Below are 13,511 nucleotides of genomic sequence, written 5' to 3'. Positions count from 1 at the left end.
TTATACTGAGAAGTCTCTCAAATTCTGGACAGAAATGTCATAGAATCTATATTAAGACACTGAATTTGGTTGGACCTGCTGCACAAATTAGCCTTCAGGTGCCACTCAATTCCCGAGGCCCTGGATATAGCTCCCATTACTCTGGCCCAGCAATGTACCTCAGCCACAAACTGCACCAGTGTGGCATTTTTCCATTTCCCAACCCAGTCATTTCTGTGGCCTCTTTGAGCGAGACTGCCAAATTAGGGTTACTTTTATGCTATGGTCCATGCTCAATTGGAACATAATTAGGACAGCCCACTAACATAAACATATATGCAGTAAAATCAATACAAAAAGTAATACCTAGTAGTGGACTAAAATGAATATTGGCTCACTGGCACTTGATTATCTTTGTGCCCCAAAACTGCAATTCATATTTTTCCCTGTAAAATATTAGAACCTAGAGAGTTGGACTTTATGTTTAATGTGAGTACAGAATGCTGTAATGGGCACAATCATATTGGGCTGGAGCAGGACATCTTATGGTGTGTGTGCTCAGTTAGTTAGACTTTTTCCTACACCATTCAACCCAAAATATTTTTCCCTGTAAGTTGCCAGAAGTGCAAGCTGATAGTGTGCGAGCGAGGGCAACAGGGCATCTGGGACCTTAGTGAATGATGGGAACAACAGCCTATCTCCTTAACCAATGAGATTTAAGGATTGAGAAATAAACAGAGGAAGGATTGAGAAGGAGGGTGAATTAATCAGTGAATTCAATGTTAAATCAGGTGCCAAGATGGAAAGAAAGAGACGGCAAGAAAGAGTTAAATAAAAGAGACAGAAAGGAAAAGTGAGATTGTTTTTTTAAATGTAACATTTCACATTTTTTAAATCTCAAAAAAAAATTCACTGCTTGAAGGAATGAGACTCCACACTTTTAATTTGTTCACTTTCTGTGCCAGAACGGTTGATTGACAGTCATTATCAATTATCACATTAAAAGGATTCTTGCGCTATTAATTACTGGACCTAACTTTCTGTGGTGAGTTTAATGGGCAATTAAAATGCAAATGCAGCAACTTCATGAAACTCACAGGAGGTTAAGGGCGAGATGCCATTTTCTCAGGGTATTTCTTCCTCACCACAAGTTGCTGGCTGATTTACACATTAATAACGCCGTGCGTCATTCACACGCCGTCATTTCTTCAGTGAATTCCAGCTCATTATAAAAATAATTTTGTTTTTTACCACAGTGAAAAAAAATTGTGTCGAATTCCAGGACATAAATGCGATTTTTGTTGATACGGTGCGTATTAAATATAAGAGTTATATATTAAAACTGTATGGTGCTCCATGCTGAAACTTTACTTAATTATCTTTACTATTCTGGATGTCTAGGGTAAACTGTCAGAAGAAGTAGCAGCTTGCAAGGAGACAACAGCAGACATTAACGCCACAGCTGATGAGTATTCTAGTAGTGCAAGCAGCATTGAGGAACAAGAAAAAACAATGCACCTTTTAGAACGATTACGAGCACTGGAGGTAAGCAAACAGTAACATTTGTCTCCAGTAAATTGAATCTATATACTGTAGAAGTAAAAGTCTTGTATCTGGTCAGTATGTAGTGTGTCAGAAATGTTACCATCATACTTCAAAATGTCACTTGAAAAGTGCCCATCACACCTACATACTCAACTCAAATAAACAGTTTCTGTGAAGTTAACCACGGCAGATTGGCTCATATATAGACAGGCAGGAAAAGCTAGCAATTATCCCAACCAATCAATCTTGCTTCATTTTCAAAGCTACCAATCAGTAACTGCCACTAAATGAACCAATCAATCCAATTGAACAGTTTTTTTCAAGCCATTTTCAGCCACCATTTTCTTTCCTCACATAGGTCAGGATATACGAGTAAGAATGAAATGTATAACATAATAGACACGCAAAAAATATACAATTTCTCAAAAATAAACATTGAACGTACCCATAACATTAGTCAATAAATGTTAGAGATGCTTGCCAGATTTGTCTCTCGCATAGGCTTCTCTCTGCACTCTAGGTTTGAGTTCTGTTTTAGTCCTGGGGGGTGGGGTGGCGGGGTTGATGTTCAGGGTGGTCATGACACATCGCCTAATCACTTTGAGATCAGCCAATTTTATATGTCAGGCATTGGTCAAATTTGACTGCAGTTAATTTACTCACTTAACTTTTAAATACCCAATTGCGATTATGTTGCCATTTTGAGTCTGACATGGATGACATTGCCGCAGTGGTGGACATCGTCATGGTGTGTTGTGCAAGCCGGCCAAATCTGAACTTTGATGCCCCCTCCAATTCTTTGAACTTTGCTCCACCCCTACTTGGATCCTGGGGTTTTCCAGCTCCTGTTGATAGATTTCACTTGTGTGTGTTTATAAGAGAGGGCGTGAGTGAGGCATATCATGGAGCTGTAGTTTCATGCTTCTCCTTTGGAACTGCCATACCCAAGGTACACTGTGATAATCCATGTCACGTGAAGACCAGGCATAACATTTACAAATAACTGAGGCATGAGAGAAGAACAAAAACATGAAAAATCAGAAATATTTTGTCTATCTTTAGTGTTTTATACAGATTAAAATACTAAATACAAATTCTGGGCTAACAGTGTTGCTTAGAATTAAGGTTTTTTTGTATAATTGAAGGGCAGTGATTGTTGTGCAGGAGTCAGAGGGGGGTAATTTTGAAACACTTTGCAGGTGAGTTTGAACATTGCGGCCAGAGTAAATCAAGCCTAGAATATGGCAAAAGAACCTGTTTAAGATACTGGTCATTGGAGATGTGGTGGTGGAAAAAAACCTCCACGTAACAGTGGTACACTAATGACAAGTTGAACTTTGGATGCCCTCTACCTGACTTGCACTGAGGGTGGCGGGGAGGAAAATTGAACTTATTATATCTAAGCTGCTCTGTATTTTTCAGTACCGGTAAGGTGCATATTATTTTGCCTTGTGCTATATTGCTTCAGTAAATTTTCAGTGATGGGCTAATGCTGTTGCATTTAGACTACAGTGGGGTCACAGTAAATAGCAGGATCACACGGTACGTGTGAGCAACGCCAGGGTAGATCTGCTATGATTTCAAAATGAGAATTTAACAGCTATATCCTGGCTATCTTCCACAAATGATTGTCTAAGTGGATTTTTTTTGGCATGATTTGTCTAAAATATGCATATAACACAACTAAAATAAGACATCTGCCATACAAGCTCTATGTAACATATGTTTTGGTACAGATTGTGAACTGTGACATCTGTATTGAACCTTGCGGGTGGCAACATCTGGCACAAATTCAGTGCCAGTATCTGCTGTATTATTTCTGGTACAGTTTCAGTTTCTGTAATGCTGTCCACTATTTTAGTTCTATCTTCTGGTACTTTGTATCTCATTATAATAAGTCATAATGTGCTTTTGTCTTAACAACAAACAATCTTATGAAAAAATAAAAATACTTCTTAAATGCTTTGGTGCTTTGCTGATATCACACAATAAGCAACAAGAACTTGCATTTATATAGCACCTTTGACACGGAAAAAATGGCCAAGGTACTTCACAGAGGTGTAAGGGAAGGAACAGTCATTTTATTTAGCTGCTACTAGTGATTTATCATTTGGCGTTACCAAGAATAGAAAATGAGCTGTATGGTCAGGTGTGGTCAGACACTGTAAGCGTTATGTCTTGAACTTCTCCTATTTATACTATACGATATAATAATTATCCACAAAAATAAAATGTTTTATTATCATTTAATAAAATTCATCGATGATGTATACTTCAGTGTGATTACTGAGCTGAAACAACGGCGGGCTACATGTGACAGGCATTGGGACATTTGGTTATCAGATATGTTAGAATATTGAAACTGGGTAAGTGACCATTGTGTCCTAAAAAATCTCCCCTTGAAAACAACCCGTGTCCGCCTTGGCAGCGTGGTAGCACTCTCGTCTCTGAGTTCCAGGTTTGTGGGTTCAAGCCACGTTCCAGGGATTTAAGCATATAATCTAGGCTGATACTTCAGTGTTGTACTGAGGGAGTGTTGTGCTGTTGGAGGTCCTGTCTTTCAGATGAGACGTAAACTGAGGCCTTATCTGCCTCCCGGGTAAAAAAATCCCATGGCATTATTCAAACAAAAGAGGGGGGAGTTATCCTCGTGTCCTGGCTAATATTTATCCCTCAACCAAGATCACTGAAACAGGTTATCTGACCATTTATCTCACTGCAGTTTGTGAGACCTTGCCATGCACAACATTTGGTTGCTGCATTTCCCTACATTACAACAGTAACTATACGTTAAAAGTACCTTAATTGGTTGCGAAGTGCTTTGGAATATCCTGAGGTCTTGAAAGGCACTATTTAAATGCCAGCTCCTTCTTTTCTCTTTGTTCGAGATTCAGCAGAGTAAACATGCAATCTTTTGTTAAAAATCTGCATATCCAATTCGATTCATTCAAATGCAATGCAGTTACTTTCAGGAAATAATACTTTTGGCTACTGTGTATGAGTAATGTGAGACATGAAATATGATAACTGTATTGGCCCAGAAATTCGGGTCGGAGGCTTCCCGCGGGTGCAAGTCTCCGACCTGCACTTACCTAGCGCGCCGGCCGTTGAGCTGTGAGCCTGTGTGGGATTCCGATCCTGGGCCTCCTCCAACTGCCGGCGCGCAGTGCTTGCATATCCCAGGGGCGCAGTTAGTTCGCAGCGTCCCCTGGGATCACGTGGGCCATGGAGAGCCAATCGTAGCAGGGAGTCTCTATTCATAGATTTGATAGGAAGACCTGTCAAATCTATGATTAGAGTTCAGCCCCAAAACATAACTAAAACTTCAAATAATTTTTGTTTAAATCACATTTTAAAAATAACTATAAATTACATAAAATAACTATTTTAAACAATAATTTAAATTTTTGAAAAAATTAATTACAGTTTGTAGCGGGGCTAAAAATAAACTTACCTTTCTTTAAAGTATTTAAAAAATAATAAACCTGTGGAAAAAATGTTTTAATTTTACTTAGTTCACCACTTACCTTGTTAAAAGCAGGCCTTGCGACTGCTTTTTAAAAGCATAGCTGCTGGAGATTTACCCTCCTGGAGAAACCTGGAAAAAAAAACGGAAGTTCCAGGCATACGCGCTGCCTCTCCGGCACACACGTTCGACCTGTGAACCCCTTCCTTTAAGGGAACGGAAGTTCCGGTTTCCCGCACATGCGCTGTGCATGCATGAAACCGGCACTTTCGTTGGGCCTACGCGTGAGTACCCAACGCGTACTCACCCGTGGGGACCCAAATTTCTGGCCCAATATGTTTGAGAGAAACGGTTGACTTTGGATCTATGGTTCCCAAAGCCTTTCACCACTGGCGGATTTTTCTCACTCCATTTCTGAACCTGTTGTAGACTAACTGATTGCTACGTTTAGTAATCAATTCCATTATCATTGTACCATGCAACTACCAGGATGGTAGAGGGTGAACTAGATGAACCATGGCCTTTTTCGTCCAGCAATTCCTATGTTCTTACATCCCATTTACCTGCCTGGAGCATCCTCTCTACCATCTTCCTCCAGCCACCTGGACGTAAAAAAAAATTAAACATAAAATTCATTACATATCCAAATAAAATGATAATATATCTGCTAATATAAAATTTCCACAAACATTGGATATAATCACATTGAGTGTAAATATACTATTAACTTGGCCATAATACTTTGTAATAAAATATAATTTTAATTATTCAATCACTATAAATCAATGTTGCTGATGTACATTACATACCATAAAACAGAGCATCCTCTGACAGCATGACCAACACAATGTGAGATCACGATAGTTATGGATGTTATTAATATTTGGCCATATTAGTTCACCCTTCTAGAAGCAACCGACAGTCCCCAACCATTGCAGCATATAACGGACTGAAAAGGAAGTGTAAATTAGACTGGGTGAATTCAATACCAAATCAGGAATAGAAAGAGGAATAAAAAGGGAAGAACAATTGGATTAATTACATGGAAGGTACAGCACAAAAACAGACCATTCGGCCCAACCAGTCCATGCTTCACTCGAGCCTCCTCCCATCCTTCCTCGTCTAACTCTATCAGCATAACTCTTTATTCCCTTCTCCCTCATATGCTTATCTAGCTGCCCGTTAAATGCATCTATACTATTTGCCTCAACCACTCCCTGTGGTAGCGAGTTCCACATTCTCACCACTCTCCGGGTAAAGAAGTTTCTTCTGAATTGCCTATTTGATTTCTTGGTGACTATCTTATATTGGTGCCCTCTAGTTTTGCTCTTCCACACAAGTGGAAACTCTCTCTCTCTGTCTACTCTATCAAAATCTTTCATAATTTTAATGACCTCTATTAGGTCACCCTTCAGCCTTCTCTTTTCAAGAGAAAAGAGACCCAACCTTTCCTGATAAGTATAACCTCACAGTTCTGGTATCATCCTTGTAAATCTTTTTTGCGTCCTCTCCAGTGCTTCTATATCCTTTTTATAATATGGTGACCAGAACTGTACACAGTAATCCAAGTGTGGTCGATACAAGTTTAGCACAACTTCTCTACTTTTCAATTCTATCCCTCAAGAAAAAAACCCAAGTGCTTGGTTTGTTTTTTATGGCCTTATTGACCTGCGTCGCTACTTTGTGATTTGTGTATTTGTACTCCCAGACCCCTTTGCTTCTCTATGCCATTTAGATTCTTAATATTCCAAGTAATATGTGACCTCCTTATTTTTCTTACCAAAATGTAATACCTCACACTTATCTGTGTTAAAATTAATTTGCCAATTATATGCCCATTCTGCAAGTTTATTAATGTCTTCTTGTAATTTGTTGCAGTCCTCCTCAGTATTAACTCCCCCCTCACCACCCCCGCCGCCCCATTTGGTGTTATCCGCAAATTTAGAAATTGTGTTTTTGATTCCAAAGTCTAAATTGTTAATATAAATTGTGAACAACAGTGGTCCCAGCACTGATCCTTGTGGGATCCCACTTTCCACCTTCTGCCACTCTGAATAGCTAGCCTTTACCCCTACTCTCTGCTTTCTGTATCGCAACCAGCTAGCTATCCATTCTGCTACTTGTTCACTGACTCTGCATGCTCTGAACGTATTCATTAGTCTATCATGTGGCACTTTATCGAAAGCCTTTTGGAAATCTAGATAAATTACATCTATTACATTACCCTTGTCTACTCTCTCTGTTACCTCTTCAAATAATTCAATGAGGTTGGTCAAGCAAGACTTTGCCTTTTGAAATCCATGCTGACTCTTCATTGATACAGTTTTGGTTTCTAGATGCTTTTCTATTTTCTCCTTTAGTAGGGATTCCATTATTTTAGTTCTAATGTCCACTCAGAATAGCATGTGCAAATGATACAAGTATTTTGTGGTCATTTAAAGGGAAATAGTTAAATAATCCCTAGACAAGTGTAAGATAAATCAAAGGTATTAGTTGTGCATTATAATTGCTCTGATGGGAAATCCACATGGGTAATAGTCATTTCTCCCCCAGTTGGTAGGAAATCCAATTTTATTTATTGCAGTAATTATAATTAATCCACTTTAAGATCTTTACACAATGGTTAAAATTCCACAGCTGCCCCTTCATTTGAAGTAGACTTTTGAAGACAATTGGATAGTAATAAGAGGATTGAGCCAGCATGGGTGTTGAGTTTCAGCCCTTTCTACTTTAGCTTGCTACTCACGGACGGTAGCAGTTCAAGAAGATGGCTCACCACCACCTTCTCAAGGGCAATTAGGGATGGGCAATAAATGCTGGGACATCCATATCCCATGAACAAATTTTTTTTAAATTGGGGCTTAATTTAAGAAAATAGATCAGTTTCAATAATATCACAATTTTGTCTTAGTTTCACACATGATGTAATAAGGACAGTAACGTGATTTACAGGATATAATGGATGGGGAATTAAATTGGAAAGAAAAGCAATAAAAAATCGTTTAAAAAAAGATTCAAATATGTGAAAATTAGAATGCTGTTTGAGAGAGTACAAAATATAAAGATTTTCATCAGTGGACTGACCTCAACTCATTCATGGGTATGTCACCTGTGAGCTTCCAGGCTAATTCACTGTGGTCACAGACTGCAAGCCCAATTTTGTGCAACCTCGCCTTGTAATTTAACCCTTAGAGTCCAGGTATCATTCCAGTAAATGTACTCCCTCCAAGGCCAATATACCCTTGCTAAGGTGTGGTGCCCAGACTGAACAAAGTACTCCATTTGTGGTCTAACCAGGGTTTTGTATAGCTGTAGCATGATTTCTAATACTTGTAAGCGGTTTTGATCCTAGCCCAATTGCTAGATGGACGGTTCGAATCGCCCCCACCTTATGAAAGTTCTATACCCGGGAATTATTATTCAGAGTGTAAATGGAATAAGTCACGGACAGGAATGCTTCGGTGAAAAATCAAACTTATATTTATTTGGTCTAACATACACTGGCTAAAACATGCACTACTAAACAAAATCACTGTCTCTGTGGAGAATAAGATCCAGGTTACAAACAACATACATACAGTATACAACTGGGGACTATAACAAGCAGTAATTCCCTTGTTGCTATGGTGGACTCTAACTCCACCCCTACCAACGAATTACCCAGTCGCATAAGCCCCTTCGCCTGGCTGAACCAAACAAAGCTTCCACCCTCGAAATAGCCCAAAATCTTCACTTCTGAGAAAAACCCTGAGCCCTTACACCTCACCCAGCTCGCCTGGGACATCTGGTTACCAGCTTGGGACACTCGAGACCATGCTTACCACCACACACAGTTGGTCTCAATCGCTCCGCTCAGTTGTGGGAAGTCACAGCCCGGAGGCCGTTCCCTGTGATGCGGTTCTCAATCTCAGCAGCTTCTTCCTCTGTTAGGTCATTCTTGGTGGAGCGAGGAAGCGAGAGAGAGAGAGAATGGTGGAAAAGAATCTATCTTTATAGGAGTCTTGCTAACCCTGTCTTCCCCGCCAATCTTTAAAATCCTTTTGTTTCTAAGCAGTCTGGTGCTTAATCAGTGATAGGCCATCATCAGACCCATGAGTATTCTGTGATTGGACTAATGGCCCTAAGTCTGGGACATCTCTCGGTTTTTGTGTTGGGAAAAACTGGCTCCTCTTTGGCTGGCTAGGCTAGTGTGTTCATTGTTCTGCTTCTCTTCTGAGATGGAGGTGAGAAGTGCTTTTGCATATTAGAGTGGCTTTCTAATAGGTTCAAATTTAACGGGTGCCTCAGGGTCCTCAGCCCCTTCGTCAATGGCCCCCCTCCTTTTTCCAGGACTGTTGGGCGAACCCATACATTCTGGATGACTGACAGCTCTTTTGACACAGCCAACTGCCATGCGCTCTCTGGAGTTTTAACAAACCATTTTTTCACGTATCTGCACAGGGCGATCCCATCACAGGGAAAATACCCCCAGAAAAATCCCATAAAGTCCACAAAATATTCTCGACTGAGTCCATTCTTCAAACAGAGACTTTGCCATCTCTTCAGTCCCCCGTTTGATGCTTTTCTTTCCACAAAGCATCACTCAACGAGAGAGCAAAAGCCAAAGTCTCCCACAAGTGAAGCTGTTTCCCTGATTTTATGTTTTAAACCCCAGAACTGTACCCCTTACTGCGTGTTCCCTTCTACCGAGTCAAAACATCTGCAAAACGGCTTCTTAACACATTCAAACAGCTGGGTTCCAATTCCCACCGACAAACTTCAAGTCAAAATACAGAACATTAATAAAATCCACAGGACGTTACTAAAAAGTCACCGCACACATTACACAGTACAGCATTGACAGGTGGTAACACATTACAAAAATGCAACAGCGCACATCGCGCAATACAGAGTGTAAAACTATAACCAGAATAAAATACACTTGCTTACAGAACTTCGGTACATTACAAATTTTGTCAGGGGGAAACCATCATCAACATAAATCAATTACACCTTTCTGGATTGATCTAACACCCCTTGCCACCGCGCTCGGAGCATCTGGCTCCGTCGCCTGCAGCTGGTGTAAAACAAGTAGCTTACAAGCAACAATTGTATGATAACTAATGCATGGGAACAGATGCGGATCCAGGGAGGAATCTCTATACTCAGACCGATGTCCCACCATGGTGGCGAGACAATCCCCTTGATCTCCTCCCCCACTTCTACTGTCTTTTGCTCTAAAGTGTAAAAATGTTTCTGGGAGAGCTCAATGATCTTTATTAACTCAGTGAGGTGTTCCGGCAGAAAAGGAATCGGGTACCCGAAATGCTCCACATAGTCCTGGAGACGCGTGGAAGTGTTGTTCACAGTGGGGTGAATGGTCGAGGGTTTGGGGATGGGAGTAATTCGCTCTTGTGCCACTTGAACCTCAGCCTTGGGTTTGAAGCAAAAACTGCTCTCGTTCACTGGACACCACATGTCCTGGCTGTACCGGTAGCGGAGCGCACTTGTGGTGACACAGTATGTCCCACTCCCTACGTATGCTAACTGTGGAGGTACGTGATCTGGTGCCATCACTTCCATGGTGCAATTGATAGGTTCCGCGCCTGCAGAAGCAAACCCACATTCTGGTCGCGCAAAAGCATTCAAGTGCTGGGGACACAGTGTTATGTGTGCACCCCGGCTCTGGCATCCAGAGAGGTCAGTGCCTGTCATAACATGCTCCCACTTTATGACATACGGCGGGACTGCTTTAAAATGAACATGTACTCCTCCACGAATGACCCCGATATTCTCAACCCTGTACCGGTGCCGGCCGGGATGACCCGCCCATTACCGGCATCCTCGCTACAATTCCCATCACTGTATGGTTGGGCCACCCGCAATCTACAGGGACAGGGTAGGCTTCAGAGGCTAAATGAAGCTGGCACGGGCTCAACGAATTGCTATACGGGTGCAGCGCGGCGAGATGCTTGTTGCTTAACCATGAAGGGACACGACCTTGACTCAGGTCCTCTGGGTTACTGCGGCCCTCGCCCAGCAACCATGCTCCATACTACACACACACCTCAGTCCGTGCAGCCTGCTCCGAGGTGTTCCTGTCCTCCCGTATCAAATCATTGAAAGTTTTTGCGTGCCTCTCCAGCTCCGCAATGACCTCCTTTAAATGAATGGTCATTGCCTGGTCCTCATGAAGCTCTGAACCCACCGTTGTATTCTCTTCCCCTAGAATCTTACGCTGTTGGTTCTTTAACCCAGTGATCTGCATCTGGAGTTGTGCATCATCCATACTATTAACAATACCCGTTCCTGTACTGAATGCTGTGGCTACATCGTTCCAGGTCCCTCTTCTCTGCCTCCCAGACCCCACACTATCCCCAACATTCAGATTATAAAGCTGTTCTTTCTCTACATTTCCATAATCTAGTTCATAAAATTCCTGAAACATCGCTTTTAACAGAGCTTCATAAAGCTTCTCCGTCTTCCCTGGATGCCACACAGGCAGATGGCCTTCAGTCAGGTTCATGATCATGGATGCCATGGCATAGTGCACGTTCTGAAACAACACTTTGTCAGTAGGAATTAACACCAACCCATTCCCTGGACCCCTGGTGGTGGTGGGACACCCATCTACAGTCGTCTGTACCGTCGGGGCTCTGGGCGGGGGCTTCCTGATGTATGAGATGAGCTCTGTCGTGTATTCCCACCACTTAGGTTCAAGTTTAACGGATGCCTCAGGGTCCTCAGCCCCTTCATCAATGGCCCCTCTCCTTTTACCAGGACTGTCGGGTGAACTCATACATTCTGGATGACTGACAGTTCTTTTGTCACAGCCAACTGCCATGCGTTCTCTGGAGTTTTAACAAACCAGTTTTTCATGTATCTGCATAGGGCGATCCCATCACAGGGAAAATACCCTCAGAAAAATCCCATAAAGTCCACAAAATATTCTCGACTGAGTCCATTCTTCAAACAGAGACTTTGCGATCTCTTCATACTTTGTATTCTAATCCTCTCGATATATAGGCCAGTATTCCATTAGCCTTTTAGATTATTTTTTGTACCTATCCAAGACATTTTAATGATCTATGTTCATGGACCCCAAGTCTCTTTGGATCTCCACTGCTTCTAAATTTTCACCATTTAGAAAGTACTCTGATCTATCCTTTTTAGGTCCAAAGTGGATGAACTCAAACTTGCCTATATTGATATCCATTTGCCATGGTTTTGCCCATTCACTTAATCTATTAATATATCTTTGTAATTTTATGCTTCCATCTACACTGGTTACAATGTCCCCTATCTTCTTGTCATCAGCAAACTTGGATATGTGACTCTCTATCCCATCATATAACTCAATGGGCCAGAAATTCCAGGCCAGAAGCGTGAGTACGGTCGGCTTACTCACGCTTCTGGCCGTTGGAAATGCCGGCGTTCAGCATGAACAGCGCATGCGGGGAACGCCGGCATTTCCAGACCTCGAGCGCGTGCGACTGCACAGGCAGCGCTTGCGCAGTGAACTTCGTGGATTTCATTCATTAAATCCGTGAGGGTAAGTCCTTAGAAGTTACACGTGAAAAAAGCAAGTGTAAAGTTGTTCATTGGCTGCGGAGGAAGATATATTTTATCGTGGAGCTTTTGAAATGCAATATTTTTGTTTGGGAAAGGGAGGGAAGTTATTTTAAGAAATTTTAAGTAAGTTTTAAAGTTTAAATTTTTTTTTAAAAGGGTTTTCAGAACGGTAGGTAGAAGGAGCAATTGTGGCTGTGTGAATGGAATGTGAGAATGAGTTATGTATGTATGTCCACATATATTCCTTTACGTATATGTATGTATGTTTTATATTCCTTTACTAATGTGTATGAATGTATGTTTTTAATTATGATTTTCCAATAAGTTACTTTCTCTGAAAGTCATAATTAAATAATACATTCATACACATAAATAAAGGAATATATACATAACACGCAAAGGAATATATACAGACATACATACTTTCAGAAGCTCCACGATAAGAAATATCTTCCTCCGCAGCCTGTGGAGCAACTGTACCCATGCTTTTTTCATGTGTAAGTTGTAATGACTGGACCTCACTGAAAGCATTAATGAAAGCGGCGAATTATACTGCGCACGCGCTGCCTGTGCAGTCACACGCGTTCTGCCTCTGAACCCCTTCGTTCAGAGGGCAGGAAATGCCAGTTTTCCCCACATGCACTGTGAATGCTGAAAACCGGCATTTCATCTGGCCAGATGCGTAAGTACCCCCGACCGTACTAGCGCATTTGGAAGGGAATTATTGGGCCAACATTTTACATGTCAATAAAATAAAAAATTTAACAAATGCACGACTTGCCCCCTCGCATCTGCGACTGAGGGCCCAAGGAGGTGCATTGCGCAAGAGGTCATCATCGTATGTATCCTCACACTGTTCCCTTTGGGGAACTGTATGAAGTGGTGGAAGGATTTATGGCCATGATTAACGCTCATTCCGTGACCGTAACCATCTTTGAACCAGCCATTAGGGTGGTTAGTCCTATGGTGG

The 13,511-nt window shown here is 41.5% G+C and overlaps 1 protein-coding gene across 4 annotated transcripts in view; it reads left to right on the top strand.

Moving 5' to 3' along the window:
• LOC147120530 (nck-associated protein 5-like) overlaps positions 1-13,511 on the top strand; it is a 974,633-nt gene that overhangs the window by 602,604 nt on the left and 358,518 nt on the right. For all 4 annotated transcript variants that reach the window (XM_085986588.1, XM_085986589.1, XM_085986590.1 and 1 more), the window contains one exon: positions 1,381-1,524. In XM_085986588.1, the coding sequence (XP_085842714.1) occupies positions 1,381-1,524 (144 nt within the window). The remainder of the gene's footprint in view (positions 1-1,380; positions 1,525-13,511) is intronic.

The sequence above is a fragment of the Somniosus microcephalus genome, chromosome 4, assembly GCF_052327205.1.
Source record: "Somniosus microcephalus isolate GS21.2 chromosome 4, FLI_Smic_1.0, whole genome shotgun sequence".
In the NCBI taxonomy this organism is placed as follows: Eukaryota; Metazoa; Chordata; class Chondrichthyes; order Squaliformes; family Somniosidae; genus Somniosus; species Somniosus microcephalus.
The sequence above is the reverse complement of the archived record's forward strand: the minus strand, read 5'-3'. Positions and strand labels throughout refer to the sequence as shown.